Source organism: Agelaius phoeniceus, chromosome 12 (genome assembly GCF_051311805.1).
Source record: "Agelaius phoeniceus isolate bAgePho1 chromosome 12, bAgePho1.hap1, whole genome shotgun sequence".
Taxonomy (NCBI): Eukaryota; Metazoa; Chordata; class Aves; order Passeriformes; family Icteridae; genus Agelaius; species Agelaius phoeniceus.
In genome coordinates this window covers 18,282,237-18,303,826 of record NC_135276.1, presented here as the reverse complement: position 1 = coordinate 18,303,826, position 21,590 = coordinate 18,282,237, and the positions used below count along the sequence as shown (strand labels likewise).

The following is a 21,590-nucleotide window of genomic DNA, read 5'->3' as shown; positions in this document are numbered from 1 at the left end:
CAAGAGTTGTAGCCTGGGCCATCTGGTCACAAAGGTTGTATTGAAATGTTTTAATCTCAGGGTTCTCCCTCAGGCACAAAGGCACAATATGTAAAACTTTAAATCCTGCTAAAAGGTGAGATTTCTCCACCTACCAACACAGCATGCCTAGGATAGTTATTTAATTAAGAGCTACCCTAGTGAAGGGTGTGGAAATGGCAAGGCAATAATCCAATTCCTGAGTGGGGATGCTGGAAAGCCAGGAACAGCACGGAGAACAGGCTTGACACATGTACTTCCTTGTTAACCTAAATACTAATTGAAATTTTTGCAATTAATTTGAACAAAACACTCTTTTCACTTGTCCAGTGCAGTATCTCCTTCCTGATATGCATATATCAAAAATTCATGAAGGAAGTCCTCTAAAATTCCTATTTTTTTTCCTTTATGGTGTGTTTCCTAACTGTGAAATAAAACTCAATTAATTGTCCTCCCCCTGCTCTGCTCTTTCCACACATCTGCCCAGCTCCCCACTAAGTGCTAATCAGCATTTCACCTGTTGGTTGCTGCAATCACTTCCAAACAACCTTGTGCAATTCCAGCCAGCACAGCATGGGGTGGAGAGCAAGAGGAAATCAGAACAAATTAATAAACCACACTGGTAATTTGCTAAAGCAGGGGAAAGTAAGGGAAATTAAGAAAGAAAGGGAAAATAACACCCTGGAAACCTGATTTCCATGTGAACACCCAGACAGGATCACGTGGTGGCACCACAAAGAACAAGCCAGAAATCTGAAATTATCCTTATCAGTTATTCCAGGCAGTCAGGAAGGCTTCAGGTTCCTTCTCATTTTTGAAACTCTGTTATAACATGCAAATCACTCATTCTCTGGATGTTTTGCCTCTTCCCCAAAACACCACAGAAACCACACAAATCTGCAAGGTCCTTCTGCAGGGATTACAGCAGAGCAGAGATGGCAAAGGGTTTTTTCCTGAGGTTCAGGACAAACCAAGGCCCAGCAGGAGCTGTGATCCATCAGCCCTTGTGGTGCCCCAAGAGGCTTCTGAAGATGAGCCCCAAAATATTTTGGAAGAGGAAATAAACACGTTCCTCACACAGAAGTGGGCAACTAAGTGAATTTTTAAAAATTCATGAAGCTGTGGAAAGTGTTGGATATGGAAAAGCTATGGAAAGCTATGGATATTGACAATAAATATCTGAATTTAAGGGAGTGAGATGAACAGCTTTTTCTCCAGCTTGTGCAGGATCTGAAGCAGGTACAGGAACCAGTACTCTGAATTATTAAACTCATTCATTGTGGGTACCAAGACCTCACAGCTATCTTGTGAAGATCTGTGACAAGTCAGAAAGACCTGAAATAACTGCTTTTCTTTTCAGCATTGATTTTGGCTGAATTTCTTCCCTACAATCAGTAGGTCTGAGAGTCCAAACCTTTTTATTTATGCTTTGTTTAGCATTCAGTTGCAAATTACCACAGCTGACCTAGAATGTGTCATTCCAGTCTCTTAAATACCTCTAAAACTTTTGTCTCCCCTGACACATGCATAATCTCTCTTTCTGTTTGCAATATTTTCCAGCCAAATTAATCATCTGGAAACCTAAATTGGAGCTATGCTGAAAAAAACACCATAAAAGATTGCAAAAATTATGACATCTCCAAGTATTTCAAGGTGCTGATCATTTGAAATTCCTATAATTTCAATATTAGCTGAGGACAGATTTCTCAGGGCCTTTGAAAAGCAGAGTGCCAGATGCTCTCACATTTCTGTCTTTGTACATCCTCTGAGGCACTTGTGATACCCAAGAAGCACTTCAGGAACAGGGACAAATCAGGATGACAAAATGCCAGGAAAAAATTGCAGCACAAACAGGGCCTGGTTTGTATCCTTGTGCCTGAGGGGCCCAGAATTCCCATCTTAAACTCCCCATAAGAAATTCTTAATGAAGGAACTTCTACAGAGAGACTCAGGTGACCTGAGATCAGAAAATTCAGTGTTCACAAGCAGAAGGGATGGAAGAGGGTAGGAAGAAATCTGGAATATTACCACCAATGTGACAGGCACTGCAAAACTATAAGAGTGATAGATCAATTACTTAATATCAACATTTGATCCAGTTTTGTTGACTTACCTTGCCAACTAATCTGGGGAATGGAGGTCTTTGATTTTCAGGAATTAGTATTGGAGTTGCCAAAATAGCCCTTTTTTGTCTTGGAATTCCAAGGCTGCCTTCTAGTTTTAAGATTTCCTGAAAAAGAAAAAGACTAATTAGTAAAACTAAAGTTATTCAATTGTTATTCCCTTTCCCTGCACCTTAGGTAAAATTCCCATGAACTACCATATTCTAAGTTTAGTCTGATATATTTTCCAGCAATTAGTGATAACATATCAAAGCATGTGTTTCATCTTTCAGGTTACTGCACTTTTTTCAGTGGCAGTGGACAGCCTATATTGATTTTGTACTCATGTAAGGTGTGTCCACAATCCTAAACTGATAGCTGATTAAATCACAAGCCTTTAGCAAGGCCTGATTTACCTCAAATACTTGCACTTGTGCTGCAATTTTTGCACAAGACCAGTAAAAAGCCACGTTTCAAATGTTTTTAGAGAATTGTCTCTAAAGATATATATGATAATATCTCTGAAGACATGGATGAGGATGGACATCATCTACACTCAGTCACCTCTCAGCCCAGGCTTCCAATCAAGCACAACAAAGTGAATTTGCAAACACAGTCCACAGGTAACGAACACTCAATAAACACCAAAAACTTATAACTTCAAATCAGACACCAAAGCCCAGGTGTAATTTCAGATATGAGCTAGTAGGTTGTTGGTGTTGGATGTTTTGCTGTGTTGGGGTTTGCTTTCTCTTAGAGAAAGCTTCATGCTATGCTCTCAGAAAGAATAAAAATAAAAGTTGTATGTACACAGAACTCCTTTTTCTGCAGCATTTTCTGGAGCCTTTCTTTCTGTCTGAGCTTCAGGCAGTTCAGCACATCATGAGCTACAGTGAGCTCTCCACAGTGGCCTCTGGCCCTGGAAAACTCTGCCCACCACACCTTTGCTTTCTCTTCCGTTCTGTCTCTGATCTGCTCAGTGCCCTCCCTGCAGGAGCTGCAGCTTCCCAGAGACCACTGTCCTTCCTCTGCTTCCTCCCACAGCCTCTGCAACTCTCTTCTCCAAGCACAGTTACTACCAGGGTCAAAAAAGCCTCTCCCCATCTCCCAAAGCTCTCCCTTGATCTTTTTTTGGAAGAGAAAAAAACAACAAAAAAAAAAACCCACAAAGCAAACAAACACCCACAAACAAATGAAACAAAACAACCAAAACCTAACAACAACAAAATGTCCAGATTTGTAGTGCATTGGGAACTGTGGAACTGAAAAATATTTCAATCACTTCTTTTCATTTGGGTTGCCATGGCAGTTTTATTAAAAAATCACTGTTTGAATTAAATGTCTCATTCCAGTAAGGCAGTTATATCCTACAGATAGCACTTTGCTCTCTTAATGCACAAACTCCAAACCCCAAAGTTTTCAGCCAGTTCTGGAATCCATGTTGTTGTTTCAACAACTGATTCTTACACAATCAAAGCTCCATCCCCAGGCTGTGTTTTTATAAAATGTCAAGGCTGAAGGAGTTTTTTTGGTGGCACAATCTGGATCCATCAGCCAAGTTCTCCACAGCTGCTCCTGCCTCCGTCTGTGGCAATGCCGCCAACCCAACGAGCCTCTCACCACCCAACTCTGCTCTACCTCTGCTGGCTTTAGCATCATTCCTCAAATTTGACAACAAACAGGAGCAAGGGAAACTCAAGTTTTCACCAGTTTGCTTTAGTCATGATAAAGTCAAAGAGCAGTGGGAAGCACACAGAGAATCCCTTCTCACAATGTTGCCAATTTTCATAACATTTTGAGGCTCCCCCTGGTAGAGTTCCCAGCTCTCCCAAAGGCTTTGCCATTCCTCTCTAATCTTTCAGTCTGAAGGCCACTCAGGTCCCTGCTTCTGTCTTTCAACTCCTCTCCCAAGAGTTTTCCCTGATAAAAATTCATGAGAAAGTTCAAGATAAAAACAGTTGAAGTGTCAATGACAAGAGCTGAATCCTGTCCAAAGGCAAATGCACAGAGCAGCAAAGCTTTCAAAACCTCTCACACTGTAAACACAGAGGGGCTGGCACATGCCTGAGATGATCCTGAGGAGCAGGAGTGACTCCCAGCATGGCCACAAGGAAACCCCAGCTCTTCAGCTCAGCAGCAGCAACATTTATCTGCTCACACTTTCCATCCTGCTCCTACTCTCACGGTTTCCTTCAGCCCAGGGAGAAGTAGGGATTTCACCTGGGAGTCTTTGCAAATGAACAAGACACTCAGATCTGCTTATCTTTGTGTCATGGAAAGGTTTGGGTTGAAAGGGACTTTTAAAAGCCATTTGGTTCCACCTGCAGTAAGCAGGGACATCTTCCACCAGATCACCTTTCTCACAGTCCCATCCAACAAGACTTTGAATGTGTCACATTTCTTTCTGTGACAGTTTGAGTAGGAAAAGCAATTTCCAGCTTGTTCAACATCTAGGGCTCACAATTTTGGTAGCCATAGACACATAAGCAGTTAGACCCATCACTTGCCCATGACAGGTTATCCTTACACTTCCCAAAGATTCTCAAATGGAAGAAAAACTCAAATTATATTCAGGGAGTCATTAATATAAAGAAGTGAAGTTCTAAAGGAAAGCAGTAGGATGGTAAGACTTATGGCCTTTAAGTCCAGATTTCTAAGCAGAACTTCAGAACAACAACAAAAAAAGAGAATTATTGCCTTTTGTTTCTAACACAATTGTTCTGTTTCATGGAGAAGGAGGTTCTGCAGATTAAGCACAGAAATGTAAGCACTTCCCTGAGTGTGTTTCATACACTTCAAATCTCACTGTGTATTTCTAAATAGTGATTTCTTCATGATTTCTTTCCCATCATCCCCTGGTGTCTAACAGCAATGACTGATTAAATGAGTGGCCAAAAGCACCTCTAGGGAATGCAGGTAAGCAGAGGAGAAGAAAAGGTCAAGAATACTTCACCAATTGAATCATTGACTGGTGTTTGTGGTTATCATGATTTCCACATTTGTAAAGAACTGAGGAAAAGGAAAAACATTTTGCTTAGTGCCAAGCAGCTGCAACTGCAGGTTTGATCCTCAGTGGGTGTAAAAGAAGGAATCTGCCAAGGATCTGACATTACACGTGCACTTAACACCTGGCTCAACAGCTGATAACTCTCATTCATGGGTGGATATATTGGATATATAATAATTCTTACTGCATTCACCTATTTAGTTTCTTGGAGAAGCAACTCACAAGGGATATAAAATCACTCCAGGTAGAGTTGGTAATTTTGCTCCAAAAGTTCTTAAAATACCGGGCTGGCAATGCCACAGGAGTGATCTTTTGGACCTTGCCATGAGTGAATCCCCACAGGAGTTCTCCATCACCTTTGCTGGAGCCAGCTGATCAAAACCACAGAGGCTCCAACAACTCCAAGTGAGGATTTTTGGCCTGTTCCAGGTGGGGGTGTCCCACCAGCACCCAGAGAGATGATGGCTGTGGTCCCATCTGCTTCTCCCTTCAGTGCTGCCTTGAAATACAGGAACATAAAAGTGTCTGTCCACAGACACTCACCCATAGGCAAAATTTAAAACAGGTATAATATAATGAATCCTCACCTACCTAAAAATAAAGTGCACCAAAATAAAAAAATTCAATTTTTTTGATTGTTTTTGGTGGGTTTTTTTAAACAAAAATGGTAGGAGAGAAATCCTATCAGGTTCGTTATTTTTACTGCTTAACTACAATTCCATATCTGTGATCATTGTATTTCACATGATCAATGAAATATACTTCTCATGGTCAGTGGGTTATGATCAGAATCCAGCTATTACTTCACTGCCACCATTTCATAACCAAGTTTTACACCTTCTTTTTGAGTTTCTTAATTTGCCCATGGAATCAGCTCAGCCATAGTTTAGCTGATTCACTAAATCAATAAACTTTGGTTATAAAGTTTGGCAATAAAGTTTGATTTCCTGTTCCCAATAAAAAAGCACCAAACACAGCCTCCTCGTTTTTCCAGCATTTTGGCTAAACTTGAATTGAGAGATGCCAGCCTGCCCAAACTACAACACCATGCAAGCTGGAATTTCCCTGCATCCTTCAAGAACTCTCCTCTTTGTTCTGTTTTTTCCTTCTTTTTACCAGGCCTTCTTGCAGGTCTTGAATATTTGAATGAATGACCTGGTCACTCTCCAGCAGCACAAACCATTACTCTTGGCAAAGAAAATTTCATTAGAACTTGTCATGGGAATAGGGTGGCTGAATTCTGGGATCGATTTGTCACAATAAGGGTTGGAAACACTGCTGGAGTGGCAATCTGTAATCCACTGTGGTGACCAGAAAAGTGCTTCAGTTTCTTGTCATTTAGTTGGTCTTATATACTAAGGTTGATGGTATAAAATGGGCTCAGCCCTAAATACAAAAAATAAAATTAATTGGATGCTTGTTGCAAGCAAAGTTCGTCTGCAATAGGGAATGGGGTGTGGTAATCTGAGGTATATTGGTTTTCCTACAAAATAACATCAGAAAAATGCTGAAAAACTAGAACTCTTTGCAGGTGAACTTAAGAAATAATTTTTATATAATTCTCAGTTGAAATTTTAAGTCACGCTGTAATACTTAATTCCTTTATGTGTATTATTTCTATCATCAGAATATTCTTATCATCAGCAGTACTGAAGTTAATTATTTCTAAAATATATGCCTAAACCAGAAAAATATTTTCACATGTTGGTAGCAATATAAAAAATCTCAGAAATGTGCTGGAACTTTAAATTAATGAACAAGTATTTAAACAAATAATGAACTCAATGAATAAATTTAAGAAATTTAAAGGTCAATGACATTCACACAAACATCTGCTCAAAAGCATTCTGTCCTCAATGCCCATAAATGTCACCCCAAAAATCACTTTGTGTGCTTGGGAAGAACAAACCCAGTAAAATACAGCTGGCTAAGGGAAATTGGGTATTTCAGAGAAAAAAAAAACTTCCAAGCTGGTGATGCATGGCCAGATACAATAGCTAATGGAAATTGCTGGTGAAACTTGATTTAATTATTCCTTCTCCTATAATTGTGCCATAAGTGGAGAGGCAGAGCCTCACAGTGCCCATTTCTGATCCATCCATTAACTGCAGAGACACTCAGAGATCTCAGCTTTGCTCCTGGGCCCTCCATCTGCCTGGGCCAGGGGGATTTTGGTAGGATGGAGGCTCCTGTGATCTTTAGAGGAGTCAAAAAACAGAGGTGAAAAAAAATTATTCTGGTTCAAACTATTTGGTCATGTGTAAATCAGAACCATTTTAATGACAATATATTCTAGAGTGTTTTTGATACATAGGAGACAAAACTATGGTGAAGACACATCTGAATTTTTACTTTGTGACATAATTAATTCCATTATTGCCCTGGACTTCTGCAGTATCTTTTTTGATGGAAAAGTCCTGTATCTATTGAAATATAAGTTTCATTTATCTACACACCTGCCTTATTCTGTGACAGGGAAAAGTTTTTCTAAGATGAAAACAAAGTACCACTAACTTTGCTTTAGCCATGGGATTTACCTGCACTGAGAATAATGCACTCTTCTTTTAAATTAACATTTCAGGCATTTTTTTTGTCATCATTTAGAGAATGTTATTCTCATTTTGAAGCATATGTGAATCACCCCCTCTTACAGGAAAGCTCATATTGGTTCAACACTGCTCATTAAATATAATGAGGTGTCCCTTATACACAAACAACCAAATATGCTCTGACTGCCTCATCTGTCAAACACAACTGAAATGCAGGCTTGAGGAGAAAGACAATGGCTGACCTTCTGCCTCTATCTTCACCAGGATACATTAGCAACACATCACTTACCATGGGTAAAAATACCCTTTTCTCCATCCCTGCTGTGCTTACACTTGTAGCAAAGCAAATAAAACCAGACTGCTTTTAACAGCATGCCAGGAGAAATGAAAAATTCCTAAAGATGTCCCAAAACCTTCAGCACCTCAAATAAATGTAACTGAAATAAGGAAAGTAATTTTTGATGCCATTGCCTAGGTACAAAAGCCTTAAGAAAAGTCTGCTGTAATAAAAATTTACATTAAAAATGAGGTGTTTTGGTTTGGTTTTTCTTTCACTTAATGAAATCATCTGCTTTTGGGTGAGATACCAAATTGCTTCTGAAAATAGAAACACGGCGGAGATCCGAAGCAATTAAAATCTTTCAAAAATCTGATTCTTTTGAGACTTAACCAAAGCCATGTGTAAAATACATTGCACAGCATGGACACAAGGCCTTAACTCTCAATATTCCTGCTCTCAATATTCCACTGAGTGGACTCATTTCTCTTCTTATATTGGAAGAACTGAAAATTCAAGAGTACTTTTAACATTCAAAAAGGAGAAAGAACACATAGAACACAAATCCCAGTTCTAGGGCTGATAAATGAGTTAAAGATGAGATTTTGGTGGGGCAATAACCTACATGAAGCCACAAAATCTGTGGATCAGTAGCACACCAATGACAACTCCAAATGTGGGATAACACAAGCAGCCATGAACAAGCAGTTCCACATTTCCCTCCTGGGATATAAGGACAATTTCTAATAAATAAAGTTTATTTCTTATGTGAAATAAATATTATTCATAGCAGAAGTTGTTTCACCTTGGAAAACCAGCTCTCAATGTCTTGCTGCAGGGCAGCCAGCTGTGAGAGTGTGCAGAAAATTAATACATTTTAAACCTTTATTGTGGGCTCAAGAGCTATGGAATCCACTGCATTATAACAGTGCTGCACAAAAGCAATTCCATGATACCCTAAAGAAAGAGAGTGCATGTTGAACCATGTGTGCTGTTAAATGATGCAGCAGCTGCAGTCCCAGACCCTGCCTGAATGGACACACAGCCACATTTCTTGCCCTGTATTTTGGCCCCTTGAGCTGTGCAGGTGCATCAGCTGGGCCCCTCCAGGTGAATCCTGCTCTGTGCACAGCATTAATCACATGGAGGACACCCAGCTGTGGATCAGTTTCCATTTACCTTCTGTTGGAAAACAAAAAAAGGCCACATTTGTTAAGAGTGTGAGAAGTGTGTTTCTAGCTGGAGCAATCCAGGTGAGTTTAACTGGGAGGGATTTTGAATAATTGCCATTAGAACTGGTACTCTCTTGCATGTGTTATATTGCAGCCACATGCCTGCACAACTTCCTCCCTCCTTTCCTGCTCTACTAACTCCTAGCAAAAATAACTTTGCAGAGCAGGGCTGTGTTGTGTTCAGATCACAATAAAAACTCTGGGTGTATTCCCTAAGGGCTGACAATGCATGCAGGCTGCTCCCCAGAGCTGCATTCCTGAGCTCTCCCGTGCAGGAGCTGCCAGGCTGACAAATGAAGCCATGGTCTGTGATGAAGACAAAATGCCCACTTAGATCCAGGCTCCAGCAAAGCTCCTCAGTCACCAGGCTGGATTTCAAGTCTGGTTGAAAGAAGAAATGTTGGTGCATTAATCCACTTCACTGCTCGGTCCAGCTACTCGGAACAAATTAATTAACGGGCATTAACTGAGTCTAGAAAGCTGAAATCATAGTGAATTAATCCACTTCACAATTTGGGCTCTAGTTTTACTCTTCAACACAAATTAACAGGCAATAACTGCCCAACAGCAGCAGCTTAACTCTGTTGTGTGGCACAATAAAGAGACAGTGCTGTAGTGCCTTGTGGACAGCTTCTCATTATCACCTGAGTGCTGCTGGGCTTCCTGCTGCACTCTGGCTGCATTTTTCAAAGGTGAGAATACAAGACCTAAACATGCCCTGTGTTATTTGTTCCCACCACAGTGACCCAATTAAATTCACAGGACAATGCCTCTTAGTTCTACGCCTTTCATTAGTCTGGACAGTCTCAAAGACCCACACAGTATTACTAAAGGAGAGCACCCAGTTGAAGTTCTGACTTGGATAAAAGGTGTCTAAAATTCACATGCAATGAACCAAGTTTTAAAAAGTATTAATTCCAAGACACATTTAAAAAAAAAATCAAAACCCAGGCATTCATTCAAATTTGACTTCAAGATTTGATTTCTGCTGAATTTATAAAATATGCTGGCTAGAAATAGCAACATTGTTTTGGTTTTGCTGTATCTGTTTTGGGGTGGGAAATCAAAGCACAGCTTTTTTTGCAGAAGGTTCCCAAAAGAAAAGTGAAACATGCAAGATGGAGACCCAGACACAGGCTTGGACATCTTTGTGGATTCTCACATTTCTCCTTAATCACATGCTGGCAATTAAGTCTGCTTCAGGAAATTCAAAGAGTGTACCTGTCAGGAATCAGAGGCAAATTAATTGCTGTACTGGAACAGATCAATGATTCATGAGCTGTAACATCAAGCTGCTAACAATATTAATTGCCACATACTTCAGGGAGAAGAGCCTAAAATGGCAGGAGTCATAGTTTACAATGGTTTGAAGATTTTTTTTCTGGATTATAACTGCAGAAACTAAAGCCAAGTACACTTTACAATACATGAAATGTGACATGAGAGTTCCCAACTGTAAATCATCCCAAGTCATATGTTGGAATCTGAGCATCTTGCCTTAACAACCTGCAGCCAGAGGAGCACAGAAATATTTATATTCCTTAGTTCACACCTGCTGACCTTTAACTAAGCCTCTCCATGGTATGAGAACAGTCTCCACCTACACAAGCACCAAGTAAACAGGTTTTATTAAAGTTTCCTGGCCAAAAGAAGGCAGATCCAGACTCACTCCCTGCGTGTCATTTGCCTGGCAACTCCAGTGTTACTTGTTTATGGCATTGGCCAGGGGCTTCCCACTCTGTGTTTCTGAGCAGTGGGAAGCAGAGTCCAAGATTATTTAAAGGAAATGATGCTCTCAAAGCTGTCAGAGCAGGGCTGGAGCACTCCAGTGCTCCTTGTTAACTCCTTTCAGAGACTGAGCAGGGCCAGCCAGCCCAGCAGCCACAGGGGACAGGGCAGACACAGGTTCTCTGTTGTTCTAATAATTGCTCCCACACACCTTCCAGTGAATGCTGTTATTTTAGCACTCCGCAGATCTGAAAACCCTGCTCAGGTCTTGATTTCTAATCCCGTGTGTTTCTGAGAAAGAAATTATATATTCAAATGCATTCAAAAGCCTGGGCTCTGACCAAAGGAGATTATCCACCCCTTTATTTCCACTTTACCTTTTTGTTCATATTTTATATTTGTTCAGTTCTGTCAGATGAGTTCTATTTTTATCTATATGCATTTTCTTGCTCCCAAAGTAACTGAAGTCATTAAAGGCAGACCTGTGATGTCTGCTGTTTCTACTGACACACTGGAATTTAAACAGGACAATTCCAGAGCTAAAACCCTGGGTTCTCATAGCTTGAGCTAAATCAGCAATATTTCTCTACCCCTCATAATTACCCATCATGCCAGCCCCAGAAGAGCCTTGAGTGGGCTGGATTTAAATGTTTTTATGAATTTGTAAGAATGATTCTCCACTTCTCATTGCACATGCCAAGTACAAACTCCTGCCTCCAAGCATGACCAAAGACCCTGTGTGTGTCAGAGCAGGCACAGCATGCTGCTGCAAAGTGCAGAATTTCCAAGGAACGTGAGGAAACGAATTCAACTCTGCATTATTCAACTTTGTTCACACCATTCCCTTTGGTATCCCAGCTCCAAAATGAAACCTTCAGTGCTCACTGTGCTCGAGGGTCTGGCTGCTCCTGCCTGATGGTTGCACTGTGCAGTGAAGTGCAGCATGACTTTCTCAGCCTAAAATAGCTTTATTTTGCTGGAGCCATCTAATAGAGACAAGTTAATAAATTGCAGCCTTCCTAATTTGGTACATTTTTGGTCCTGTTTCAGTTTACAAACTGTCCATTAGCAGACCCTGAAATCTGTGAACAAATACATTATCTACCATTATACGCAAGTTTTTCAGATGAGTAATTTTTGATCTTCAGATTGCTCAGGCAGTTGCTTGGAAACATTTGTCTGTATTAGTTACACAAGTCATGTGGCATTATTTGTCTTTTCAGATTGGATGGCTTCTGTAAATAAGCAACAGAGCATGAAATGCAAATTTCATGATATAAAATTCAGAACTTGCTTTTGGCAAGGATTTGATTTATTACATTTAGAGCACAAGATGAAAACAAAAAGGTTATCTCTGTGATCTGAATGACTTGATGGGAAGTGATGCCTGTGCCACTTGGAGGAGTAATGACATAAATTACAAAACCAAAAACAAAATGTAAAAGATGGAATGAGGTTTGGAATAGCTGTGCTGTGGAGAATGAATGCAATGGAAATGCTTCAGTTGATTAGTACTTTCCAGGGAATAATACTTTTCTAGATTAAAACATAGGTGGGTAGGTCAGAAAATTCATGGGAGCTCAAGTAAACTATTATTTTTCTTCTTTTAGAATTTTGAGCAAGCAAAGAAATAGAAGCAAGTGGTTTTGTTCATGTTGATGGTAACAGCCTGGTATCATTCAATAAGGTTGAAAAAAGCATTCATTGGCATTTCACAGTACATTATATAAAATACAGCAGAATCACTTTTCTACTGATTCTATCAGTGTGAGGGAATTGGAAACTCACACATTTTCGCTTTTAACTTTGTAAAAGAACCACTTGTATTTGCCTAAGTGTTTCTGCACTGATAGTAATGATTTTTTCCTCTCTATTGGATGCAACAATTTATAAAAGGAAATCATTGGTTCAAAACTAAATATGGAATTTTACCAGCAGAGACTGGGCCTTTCAGTTGAAGAGAACCAAATATGGTCAAACAATGTTGCTGAGCACACTCAGACTGTGATCCAGGCTACTTCTACCAACTATAAATCCCACGTTCAAAATGCAGCCAGAGTCCAGGAGACTGCAACTAACAAACCCTGAAGGAGGAAATAGTGCTAGAACAATGAAGAAAAAGTTAGAAAATAACAGGGTTTTTTTCCCCCAATAAAAATTTAAACCCAGAGTGCAAGGACAGTAAAAATCATTTGCAAAGAAGAAAACATCTCTGAGGTTTTGTCTGAATTCTAGTGCCACAAGCAAATATAAAAGTGTTGGGTCTGATTTTTAATGACACTTGTGATAGTTGACAGAAACATATCCCACTGCTAATTAGGTAAAGTCTCTAACTAACTTTCCTGCTACTCCCAGCCTTTCCCTGGTCCTTTTCAGGCTGGCATCTCTGCCAGGAACGAGTGCCAGGCTCCCAAACCACAGCCAGTGCCTGGCAGCTGCAGCCTGACTTCAGAGCAAAATATTTGTGCCACCCATGATTTAAAACAGGCTCCGTTTTGAGAGGCCTGTGAGTAACCCATGATTAAGGTCAAATCCCTCTGCTGGCAGAGACAGCCCTGAGTGGGTGTGAAATATGGGTGTGCAGTCCTTGGTTACTGCTCAATGCTCTGTCCCATAAATCCCAGCAAAGCAGCTCCACAGAGCCAGCCAGGAGTGGGCTCACACTCTGGGCTCCTCTCAGAGGGCAGCCACATGCCAAGGGGTTATTGATGAACTGTTCAAACACTAAATATGAACTTGTTTAGGAAACAAAGGTATCAGTTTGTGTTTTAACAAAACCAAATGCTTCAATAATCCCAAATTTCTCCACTGCTTTCCACGTTTGTATAAAAAAGTCACATATTTCTTAAATGCCAAAGAATCACCTTTTTGTCTCCATCCTTTCTCCAGCACACATCTCAGTCAGATCATGCTCATCCCTTCTCAGCTGCATGTTGTTCCCTTCATAACTGCATACAGAAACTTCCTTTAAGGAATATCAGCTTATAAATCACCACCCTTTGCCTGTGCTTTAAATCAGGCATAAAAAAAACCCCAAAAGAACCAGCATCCAGGGCTAAGATTAAAAGTTGGATTCATATTAAAGAATGGTGCCTTTTTAGCATTGAAACTGAAGCTGTAGATTATTCTGTGCTGATTAAGTACTACAGTGGGCAAAGGACTTTCTCATAATGAACACTGCTGTAAAACAATTTATCTACAAGAAAGGAAACAAGTTTGCATAATCCATTTATGGTTGATTCAGCTTTAGAGGAATTTGTTATATAAATATATCTCACCCTGGGGAATTGTTTTGCCAAAATAACTAATGAAAGTGTTTGAACAACTTAACACTGATAATTAATAGGATTTTTCAGTATCACAATGGAAAATGACACCTTCCCATGTACATTAACAATCACATCAGTGACAGACAAAAACTTGGCAAACTCCAACAGCCAAACACATCAGAAAGTGGAAAATGAATTAATGAATTGACTTAGCAGATGCAAAATTGCTAAGCTGGTGACATGTTTTAACTGAGCCTCAAAAGGTGTTTAACAATACTCCCTTAAAAAACATTCCATAGCTCAGTAATTACCAATTTTAAAAAATCTTAATTAATAGTTCAATTGTTCAAGTGACATCACGACTATTCTGCTATCATGCTGGAATATTTGAGTAAACACTATCAAGTCCCATTATGTTGTTATCCACTTTGCTGGCACTCTCAAGCAATGTTTTAAGTTTAGGTGTCAATATTTAATCACCAAGAAGGATCACAAGCTCATCAATAATGCCTTGCCAACTGTAATTCCCTAGAGACTTAAAACTTACAATGAACTTCACCTGCTTTTGTGGTCACATAATTATTTTTATTATGCTTTGTGGCAATGTTGGCTGCCAAAAAAGGTTGTCCTAAAATCCCAGTGTGACAAAAATCAATTTTCAGATGCAAATGAGGGTGCCATAGGTGACATTTTTCATACCCAATAAATTGCCTGTCTGTGGCTTTGAACTAATGGACACATAAACAAGAGAGATTGGTGCCAAGGTATTGCATTATAATCTTAGTGAAGTTTTATGAGACTCATGCCACAGGCTGCAAAGGGAAAATAAAACAGAGGGAGGGGGCATGAACAATTTAAGGAAACCTGTAAGAATAGATTTATTTTTTATACAATATTTTCTTTATTTTTTTTCCTGAGCTCTCATTTTCCACCCAGCTACTTCTGCCCTCCTCTCCTCCCTCCTTCTTTTATTTTTAATTTTAGGGCTCTTCATGACCCCTTCTGTCTGTCACAACTTTTATCTCATTATGATCCTACACTTCTCTTCTGCTCTGTCCCTTACCCATCTTCCCAATTTGTCTCCTAGAAAATTTATGCAAACAAAATTTCTTCCTGTCATTCATTTTTAATTCTGACAGCTCTGTGTCCATCTACCTCCACCTCCTTGAGGTGATATTTAAGCTTTCTTAAGAAATACAAGAAATACACTGAAACTCTCATTATCTTTAGAAACAACAAAGACTTAAGTGAACTCTCTGCTCGTGTCAGGCATGGCTGCACTTCAGTGAGGAAATCTGCATTTGCACCAAACAAATAGCTGGGATTTCATAGGCTTCTCTGAAGCTTATCCTGAATAATCACAAAATTCTTGAGCCTGCAAATTTAGGTTGGAAGTCCTGTGAGATATTTACCCTTGCAATACAAATAGAAACAAGATAAACCCAATATTTTTATGCTGTGTTGATAGCATTGTTTCCAACTGTAGTTGAAATGAAAGATATGGTTGCATAATAGCTTCTCAAGCCTCTTCAAAATATGTAAGTAAAGTTCAAATCTTAAGCTTTTGAAACTTTAATCCTGGAATAAAGAACAATCTTTTTGTTATTTCACATTTCTCTCCTGCTGGGAAAACATGAATGATACTGAAATGGCAAAGAAATGAATCCTTCATCAGACTTATCCCCATGCAAGGACTGAATAATAATTTTGGGGAACGATCTGAAAAATACCCATTTCAACCTCTCACCCTCTCATCTTTAATAAACAACATTTTTGCTGCTGATTCTCCTTAGCTGTTTTGAGTTTTGTTTGGAGTAGAAGAGAGGAAAATGAACTTTTTCTGCTGCACATCTATTTCCCTCCTCCTGCAAAATCAGAGCCCTCTGAAGCCAAGAAATCACTGCTCCTTGTCTTTGCCCATCAGCATTGTGTTCAGAAGTGCTGGGACAATGCTCCCAGGCACAGGGGGGATTGGTGGGGTGTCCTGTGCAGGGCCAGGAGCTGGACTTTGATGATCCCAGTGGGTCCCTTCCAATTTAGGATATTCTGTGACCATCAGCAGGACAGCAAGGCAGAGCTGGTGTCTCAAACTGTGCAGGCACAGCTCTTTAAACACAGCTTTAAACTTGTGTTTGTGCCCCTGCTCTGACTGGCCAAACGGCATCAGTGCATTCCCCAGAGCCAAGAGTTTGTTCCCATTGCCAGAGCAACCCTGGGCAAGGCTGGAATCCAGGGCAGAGTGCCACAGCCTTCCCCACCCTGCTCTTCTGAGAAGAGAACCCATGGAAAGGGTGGAACACCCTGTTCCCTGCCTTTTATGGTCACCACAGACATCTGCTGCCCAAGGCAGGGAATACCCACAGCTCCTCTCTCCTCCTCACTCCATTGCTGCATGGCTTGTTAGCCGTGCAAACATTCAGAGAGTCTTTCATTCCAAAAGTCCACAGGTGACTTCAGTGGCCAAATTCCCTGGTCAGATTAATTATCTCTGTCACTGCTGGCAGTGCAGGAAGTGCCTGATAGAAAATTCCCAGGTGGTGGAGAATTACCTTCTAGTAAATTTACACCACAGAGCAGTACTAGTCTGCTCCTCCTCCAAAACACCAAAGGTATTTCTGAGTTGTTCACACCGCAGGTTGCTTTCAATGTAAAACTCAGTTTTACAGTTTTACTGTACTTCTGGAAGCAGCTTCAAGTTGTAGGGGCTAAAGAAATCTACCCTAGGCTACAAAATAGGATTTTATTTCTGAGTGAGATTTGCCCAGCTAATCTCTCATCTCTCTCTCTCAGCAGGACATACCAGCCAAAATAACAATTCAATCACATTCACCAATTTGGCCATGTAAAACAACACCAAAACTGAACTTGGAATAACTTCTTAGATGCCAGGTATGTTAATTGAAAGTATATCAGGGGCAAAAGGTGTTCAAAGAAGTTCAGGGAAATAAATGTTCTGAGAGCTGGTTCTACAGTCCTAATCTCTATTGCCACTGTTCAAACCTATTAATTTATACAAAAAGTTAATTTAAAAATAGATTATATAAAGTAGTATAGTTTTATGAGGATTCAACATAGAGCTCGAGGACTCAGTGTATATTCATTTAAATTGTATTCCACCTGTAAATATTAAAAAAAAAAACTGGGATAAATTGATGTAGAGCTGCTTAAAGGTTCTATAAATAGCCCTGTACTATGTCACTTTTCCAGGTGTCTGCTTTGTTGACAGTCACTTGATTCCAGTTTCCCTGTAGTGAACATGAAACAGCCACCTAAAGAAAACCTCTCGTAATTAGAACAAGGCAGGTACTAAACCTATCCCATGGCTTATCTCTGTATTTGTAGCTGGAGTTCATTAACTTGTCAGCACTGATTCCTTTTGAATAGGAAAGTGAAATGAAAAAATGACGTGCAAATCAATATCAACTGTTAAGCCGTGTTCTCGTTTAGCGCAGTGTCAGATATGAAATACTGAGAATCAAAATGAAAATTTCTGGTGGAAAAACATGCTTAGTGTGCCATTTTTATGAGACAATTATTACAGTGAATTAAGGTACTTGTCATCCCATGGTGAAAGTTAGAGCATGGCGAAAGTTAAAATCTTCTAAACTTTTTTTTGTTGTTTTTTTCAGCTATTTTAAACAACATTAAGCTTGATAAATGGAAGAAGCATTTAAGAATGTATAATTCATGCTTATTAGCTGAGATAAAATCCATGTAGCACATTCACATATATCTAGAGAGAGAGAGGGAGATGTCTGCCTAAATGAATCTCACAGAACTCAGCATTCCATCACAGTTCCACTGATACTTTTGAAAAATACACTTCACACATATAAATCTGTTATCAGAAGATTACAAATTAGTCTCCTTGGACGAGATAACAATGATGCTAATGGGGTGCCAAAGTGTGGATTTTTTGGTTGTTTGTTTTGGGTTTTTTTGTTAAGGTTGGGATTAAATGTGTGAGGTGGTGTTTTCATTTGGATTTCTTCCTTAGCAGACACCTTTCAAACCAAGACAAAACCCCACCTGTAATGTGCTTGTTGAGTAACTCCATCTTCTGCAGGCATCAGACACAGAGAGGTATCAAAGTGAAGGTTGTCAGTAGTAACACTTCTTCCTTTTGCCCAGCTTGGGTTTCCTTCTAGAAGCTTTTTGCTGTTTTTCCTGTGTGTATTTCCTAAAGCCACAGTTTTTGCACAGCATTTCTGCCAGTGCAGGAGGTTCTTGCCCTCCCTTCATTCTCCTAAGCACACACCCTCACTGGAAACCAGAGTCTTATCTTCCCACTGTCTAGACTCAAGGTTAATTCATGTTATTTTCTCATTTTATAGTTTTTAAAGAATGAGTTTTAATCATGCCACTTATCTAATTCACAATTGTTCAGAAACATATTTCCCATTAATAAAATGATCATAAGTGCAGCCTAATGCACTGAGTGCCAACAAAAAGAAAAGACACAATAATTACCAGCACTGACAAGGAATTCGGAAAGCCATTAAATAAAAACAATAATTTCTCTCCCCCAGTCCTCCAACTACAACTCTCCCATATTTTTATACCACTGGAAGCTACAGTAATTATGTTCCTCAAGTAAGCCATCTACTTTTCTGTTTAGTAGACAAAAATTAAAGGAACCCTTTCCCTTTTGTACTTCTAATGTATTCCCCATGTTTTTCCTCTAATTGAATTAAATATGACATGTTAAAGAAGGAAACATTTCCATTTGGGATACAGATGATTGAACTTTTCTGGCAGATGTTAAATTTAATAGACATCATAGGGTTGAACAGAATCTCCTTTATGTTATTTACAAATTTGAGATATAATTTTAAAGTAATTACAGCCAGTACACAAAATCTGGGATTAAAAGCCACTGAATAAATGTGAAACTTCTGAGATCCTCTGAAGAGCTGCTTGATCAAAAAAACATTAATTTTGCAGGGATTCAGGCAGAAGCGACATTAAAAATAACTGAAGAGGGTATTTTTTCTGTTTCACAGACACAAAATATAACTGGCAGACTGTGAGTAGCCACTAACATTATGCACAATTAATATTACATAGATCAGCTTGATGCTGATAGTATCCAATAGAAAGGACCATACCATATGATAGCCCCACTAATGCCTTCAGCTTTCCTGGCAATTAAACAACATGGAAGCACTAACAATTAACATCAAGGTCACCCCCAGATAAATTTTGATTTGGACACTCCTCACAGCAGATTGAGGAGTGGATTCAAAGCTCATTAAAGCTGGTGGAATGACTCCTGTTGGCTTAATGGGGATTGCACTTGGTGCATGCTTGCTGTGCTTTCCTATGACAGATTAATTACACGGTTTTGTGAATAATCAGGCCTAACATCAGCCCTGTAACTTAAAGCTGCAAGCCTTGCTCACACACTCGTGTAGCTTTGTGAGTGATGAGTTTTGACTGTTATAGGTGTGAGCCAAATTCAGAGCCAGATCTGCCCCAGCTTTGACTTTAAATCTTTAAACTAAAGTTTTAACATCCCCTCTCCTTACCTCTGCCTGAATTCCTGATTTGAGGATCAATTTTGAGGGTCAAGTCTGGCTTTAATGACCAAACCAGCTTCAAAATGGTGGTTGTTGGGAGTGGAGGGAAAGAGAGAAAACAATGGTAGGGCAACAAAATACAGCAGCACAGAGAGAATGAAGCTGTCTGCAAATAAAGTCTGAAAGGTTCTCAGGCTGCCCTGCACATCCACACGAGGGATGAGGCCTGAGAGCTGCCAGCTTTGCCCTTGACCTGCTGCTGAAACAATTCACCTCCACTGAAAACTAAAAGTGGGACAAACAAATAAAAATTCTTAGCACCAAGTTACAGTTGGTATTGAAGCACAGTGGAAAGAACAGCCAGCTGTATCAATTTTAAGTCATGCAGGAACATGACTTTGTTGAAAAATTGTCAAATATTGTTCCTCATTTTTATCCCAAGCTACACATATATATTCCTATATCTCTATTATGCTTCTCAACACCAAACTACAATGTTAGCACTGAACAGAACATGTGTTAAAGGCTCTCCTTGACATTCCACGCTGACATATCAGTCATGTTTCCACAGACATAACTGGAACTACAACACACATGAGCAATTCCAATGAACCTCTCAGTTTGGAGGTTCAGCTTTGATATAATCAATGACAGAACTGAATTAGTCCATGACTGTTGACTGAGGTAGTACCAAAACAAATCATGAAATCCCAAACCAGAAATTCAATAATTCAATCTAAGTTTTTTTGTGTTTTTTTTTTTTTATTTCTAGCAGGCCATTCTGCTGCAAAGGACTGGCAGGAGTCATGCAAACACAGAATATTAGTGTAATAATCACCTTAGCCTACAGCACGAGTTGAGAGTTTGCAGCAAGGGCAGCAATAAGAACAGATTTACTGTGAATATTCTTGTTGCAGATGCTGCCAGGCTGGAGTAAATCCCTGAGTAACCTGGGCCCTCCCACCAGGGGTTTTGTCACCAGCACATCTTTCAGCAGTCAGAAATGTCTTTTCAAGCAGAAGTAGCTGAATTTTTACTTCATCTTCAGGGAAAAGGAAAAACTCACAGGTATGAGAATATTGTCTCTGTGCAGAGAAGAAACTGCAATGCATAGTATTTGTCAGCCAATCAGGAATTTTGTATTTATTGGATTTTTTTGTCCCTGAGTTCAACAATATCCAAATCAAAACGATCTGGCTCTGGAGAGCACTTGAGGCCCCTGCTGCAGGGAGGTGACGTGCTGCCTTATCACCACCCTGCTGGGCCTGGAGGGAGCCCTCTGCATTTTGATACAGCCTTTCAAGCTGCATTAGTAGTGCAAACATGAACTCATTTCTCGCTAGAATTCTTTTTTTGGTTGGTCAAAAATTCAGGTAATACCAATATTACCACCTGCACCCTAATATCAGTGCAGGTATAAAGCCTTCATCATCTCCCAGTTCTTCATGGGATCACACCATCGAAACCCCTGGACAAAAAATTTCTGTGCCAATATCTGAAAATGAAAGTTTGGTTTGGTCTTCCAGATTTTAAAAAACCACAACTTATATTATCACCTTTCCCCTGGTGATTAGAGGATAAAACTTTCTACACTGATACAGTGTTCAATACTGTAATAAAAGCCCAGCAAACATTTAGTAATTTAACACACCACATCAGATGGGTTCTAGAAGAACTAAAGAAAGATAAATTGGATTTTTATGGTTTTTAATAACTCATAGATTATCATCAATAGGTCTGCAAGCTGTAAATCTTCATCTGATGGATATATTTTGCACACTTGTTCTAGTAGTTCTGAAAAGATTTTGTCCATCAGGAGAGTATGAAAGAGTGTGAGTCTGTGATGCTCCTTATTAGCAGAGCCCTTAAAGCTCCATAAAATCTGATCA

General features: G+C 39.6%; 1 protein-coding gene across 2 annotated transcripts in view; it reads right to left on the bottom strand.

The window, feature by feature from the left end:
• The window catches only part of CDH13 (cadherin 13), a 446,013-nt gene that overhangs the window by 257,151 nt on the left and 167,272 nt on the right, over positions 1 to 21,590 (bottom strand). For both annotated transcript variants that reach the window (XM_077184876.1, XM_054640681.2), the window contains exon 4: positions 2,132 to 2,248. In XM_077184876.1, coding sequence (XP_077040991.1) covers positions 2,132 to 2,248 — 117 coding nt within the window. The remainder of the gene's footprint in view (positions 1 to 2,131; positions 2,249 to 21,590) is intronic.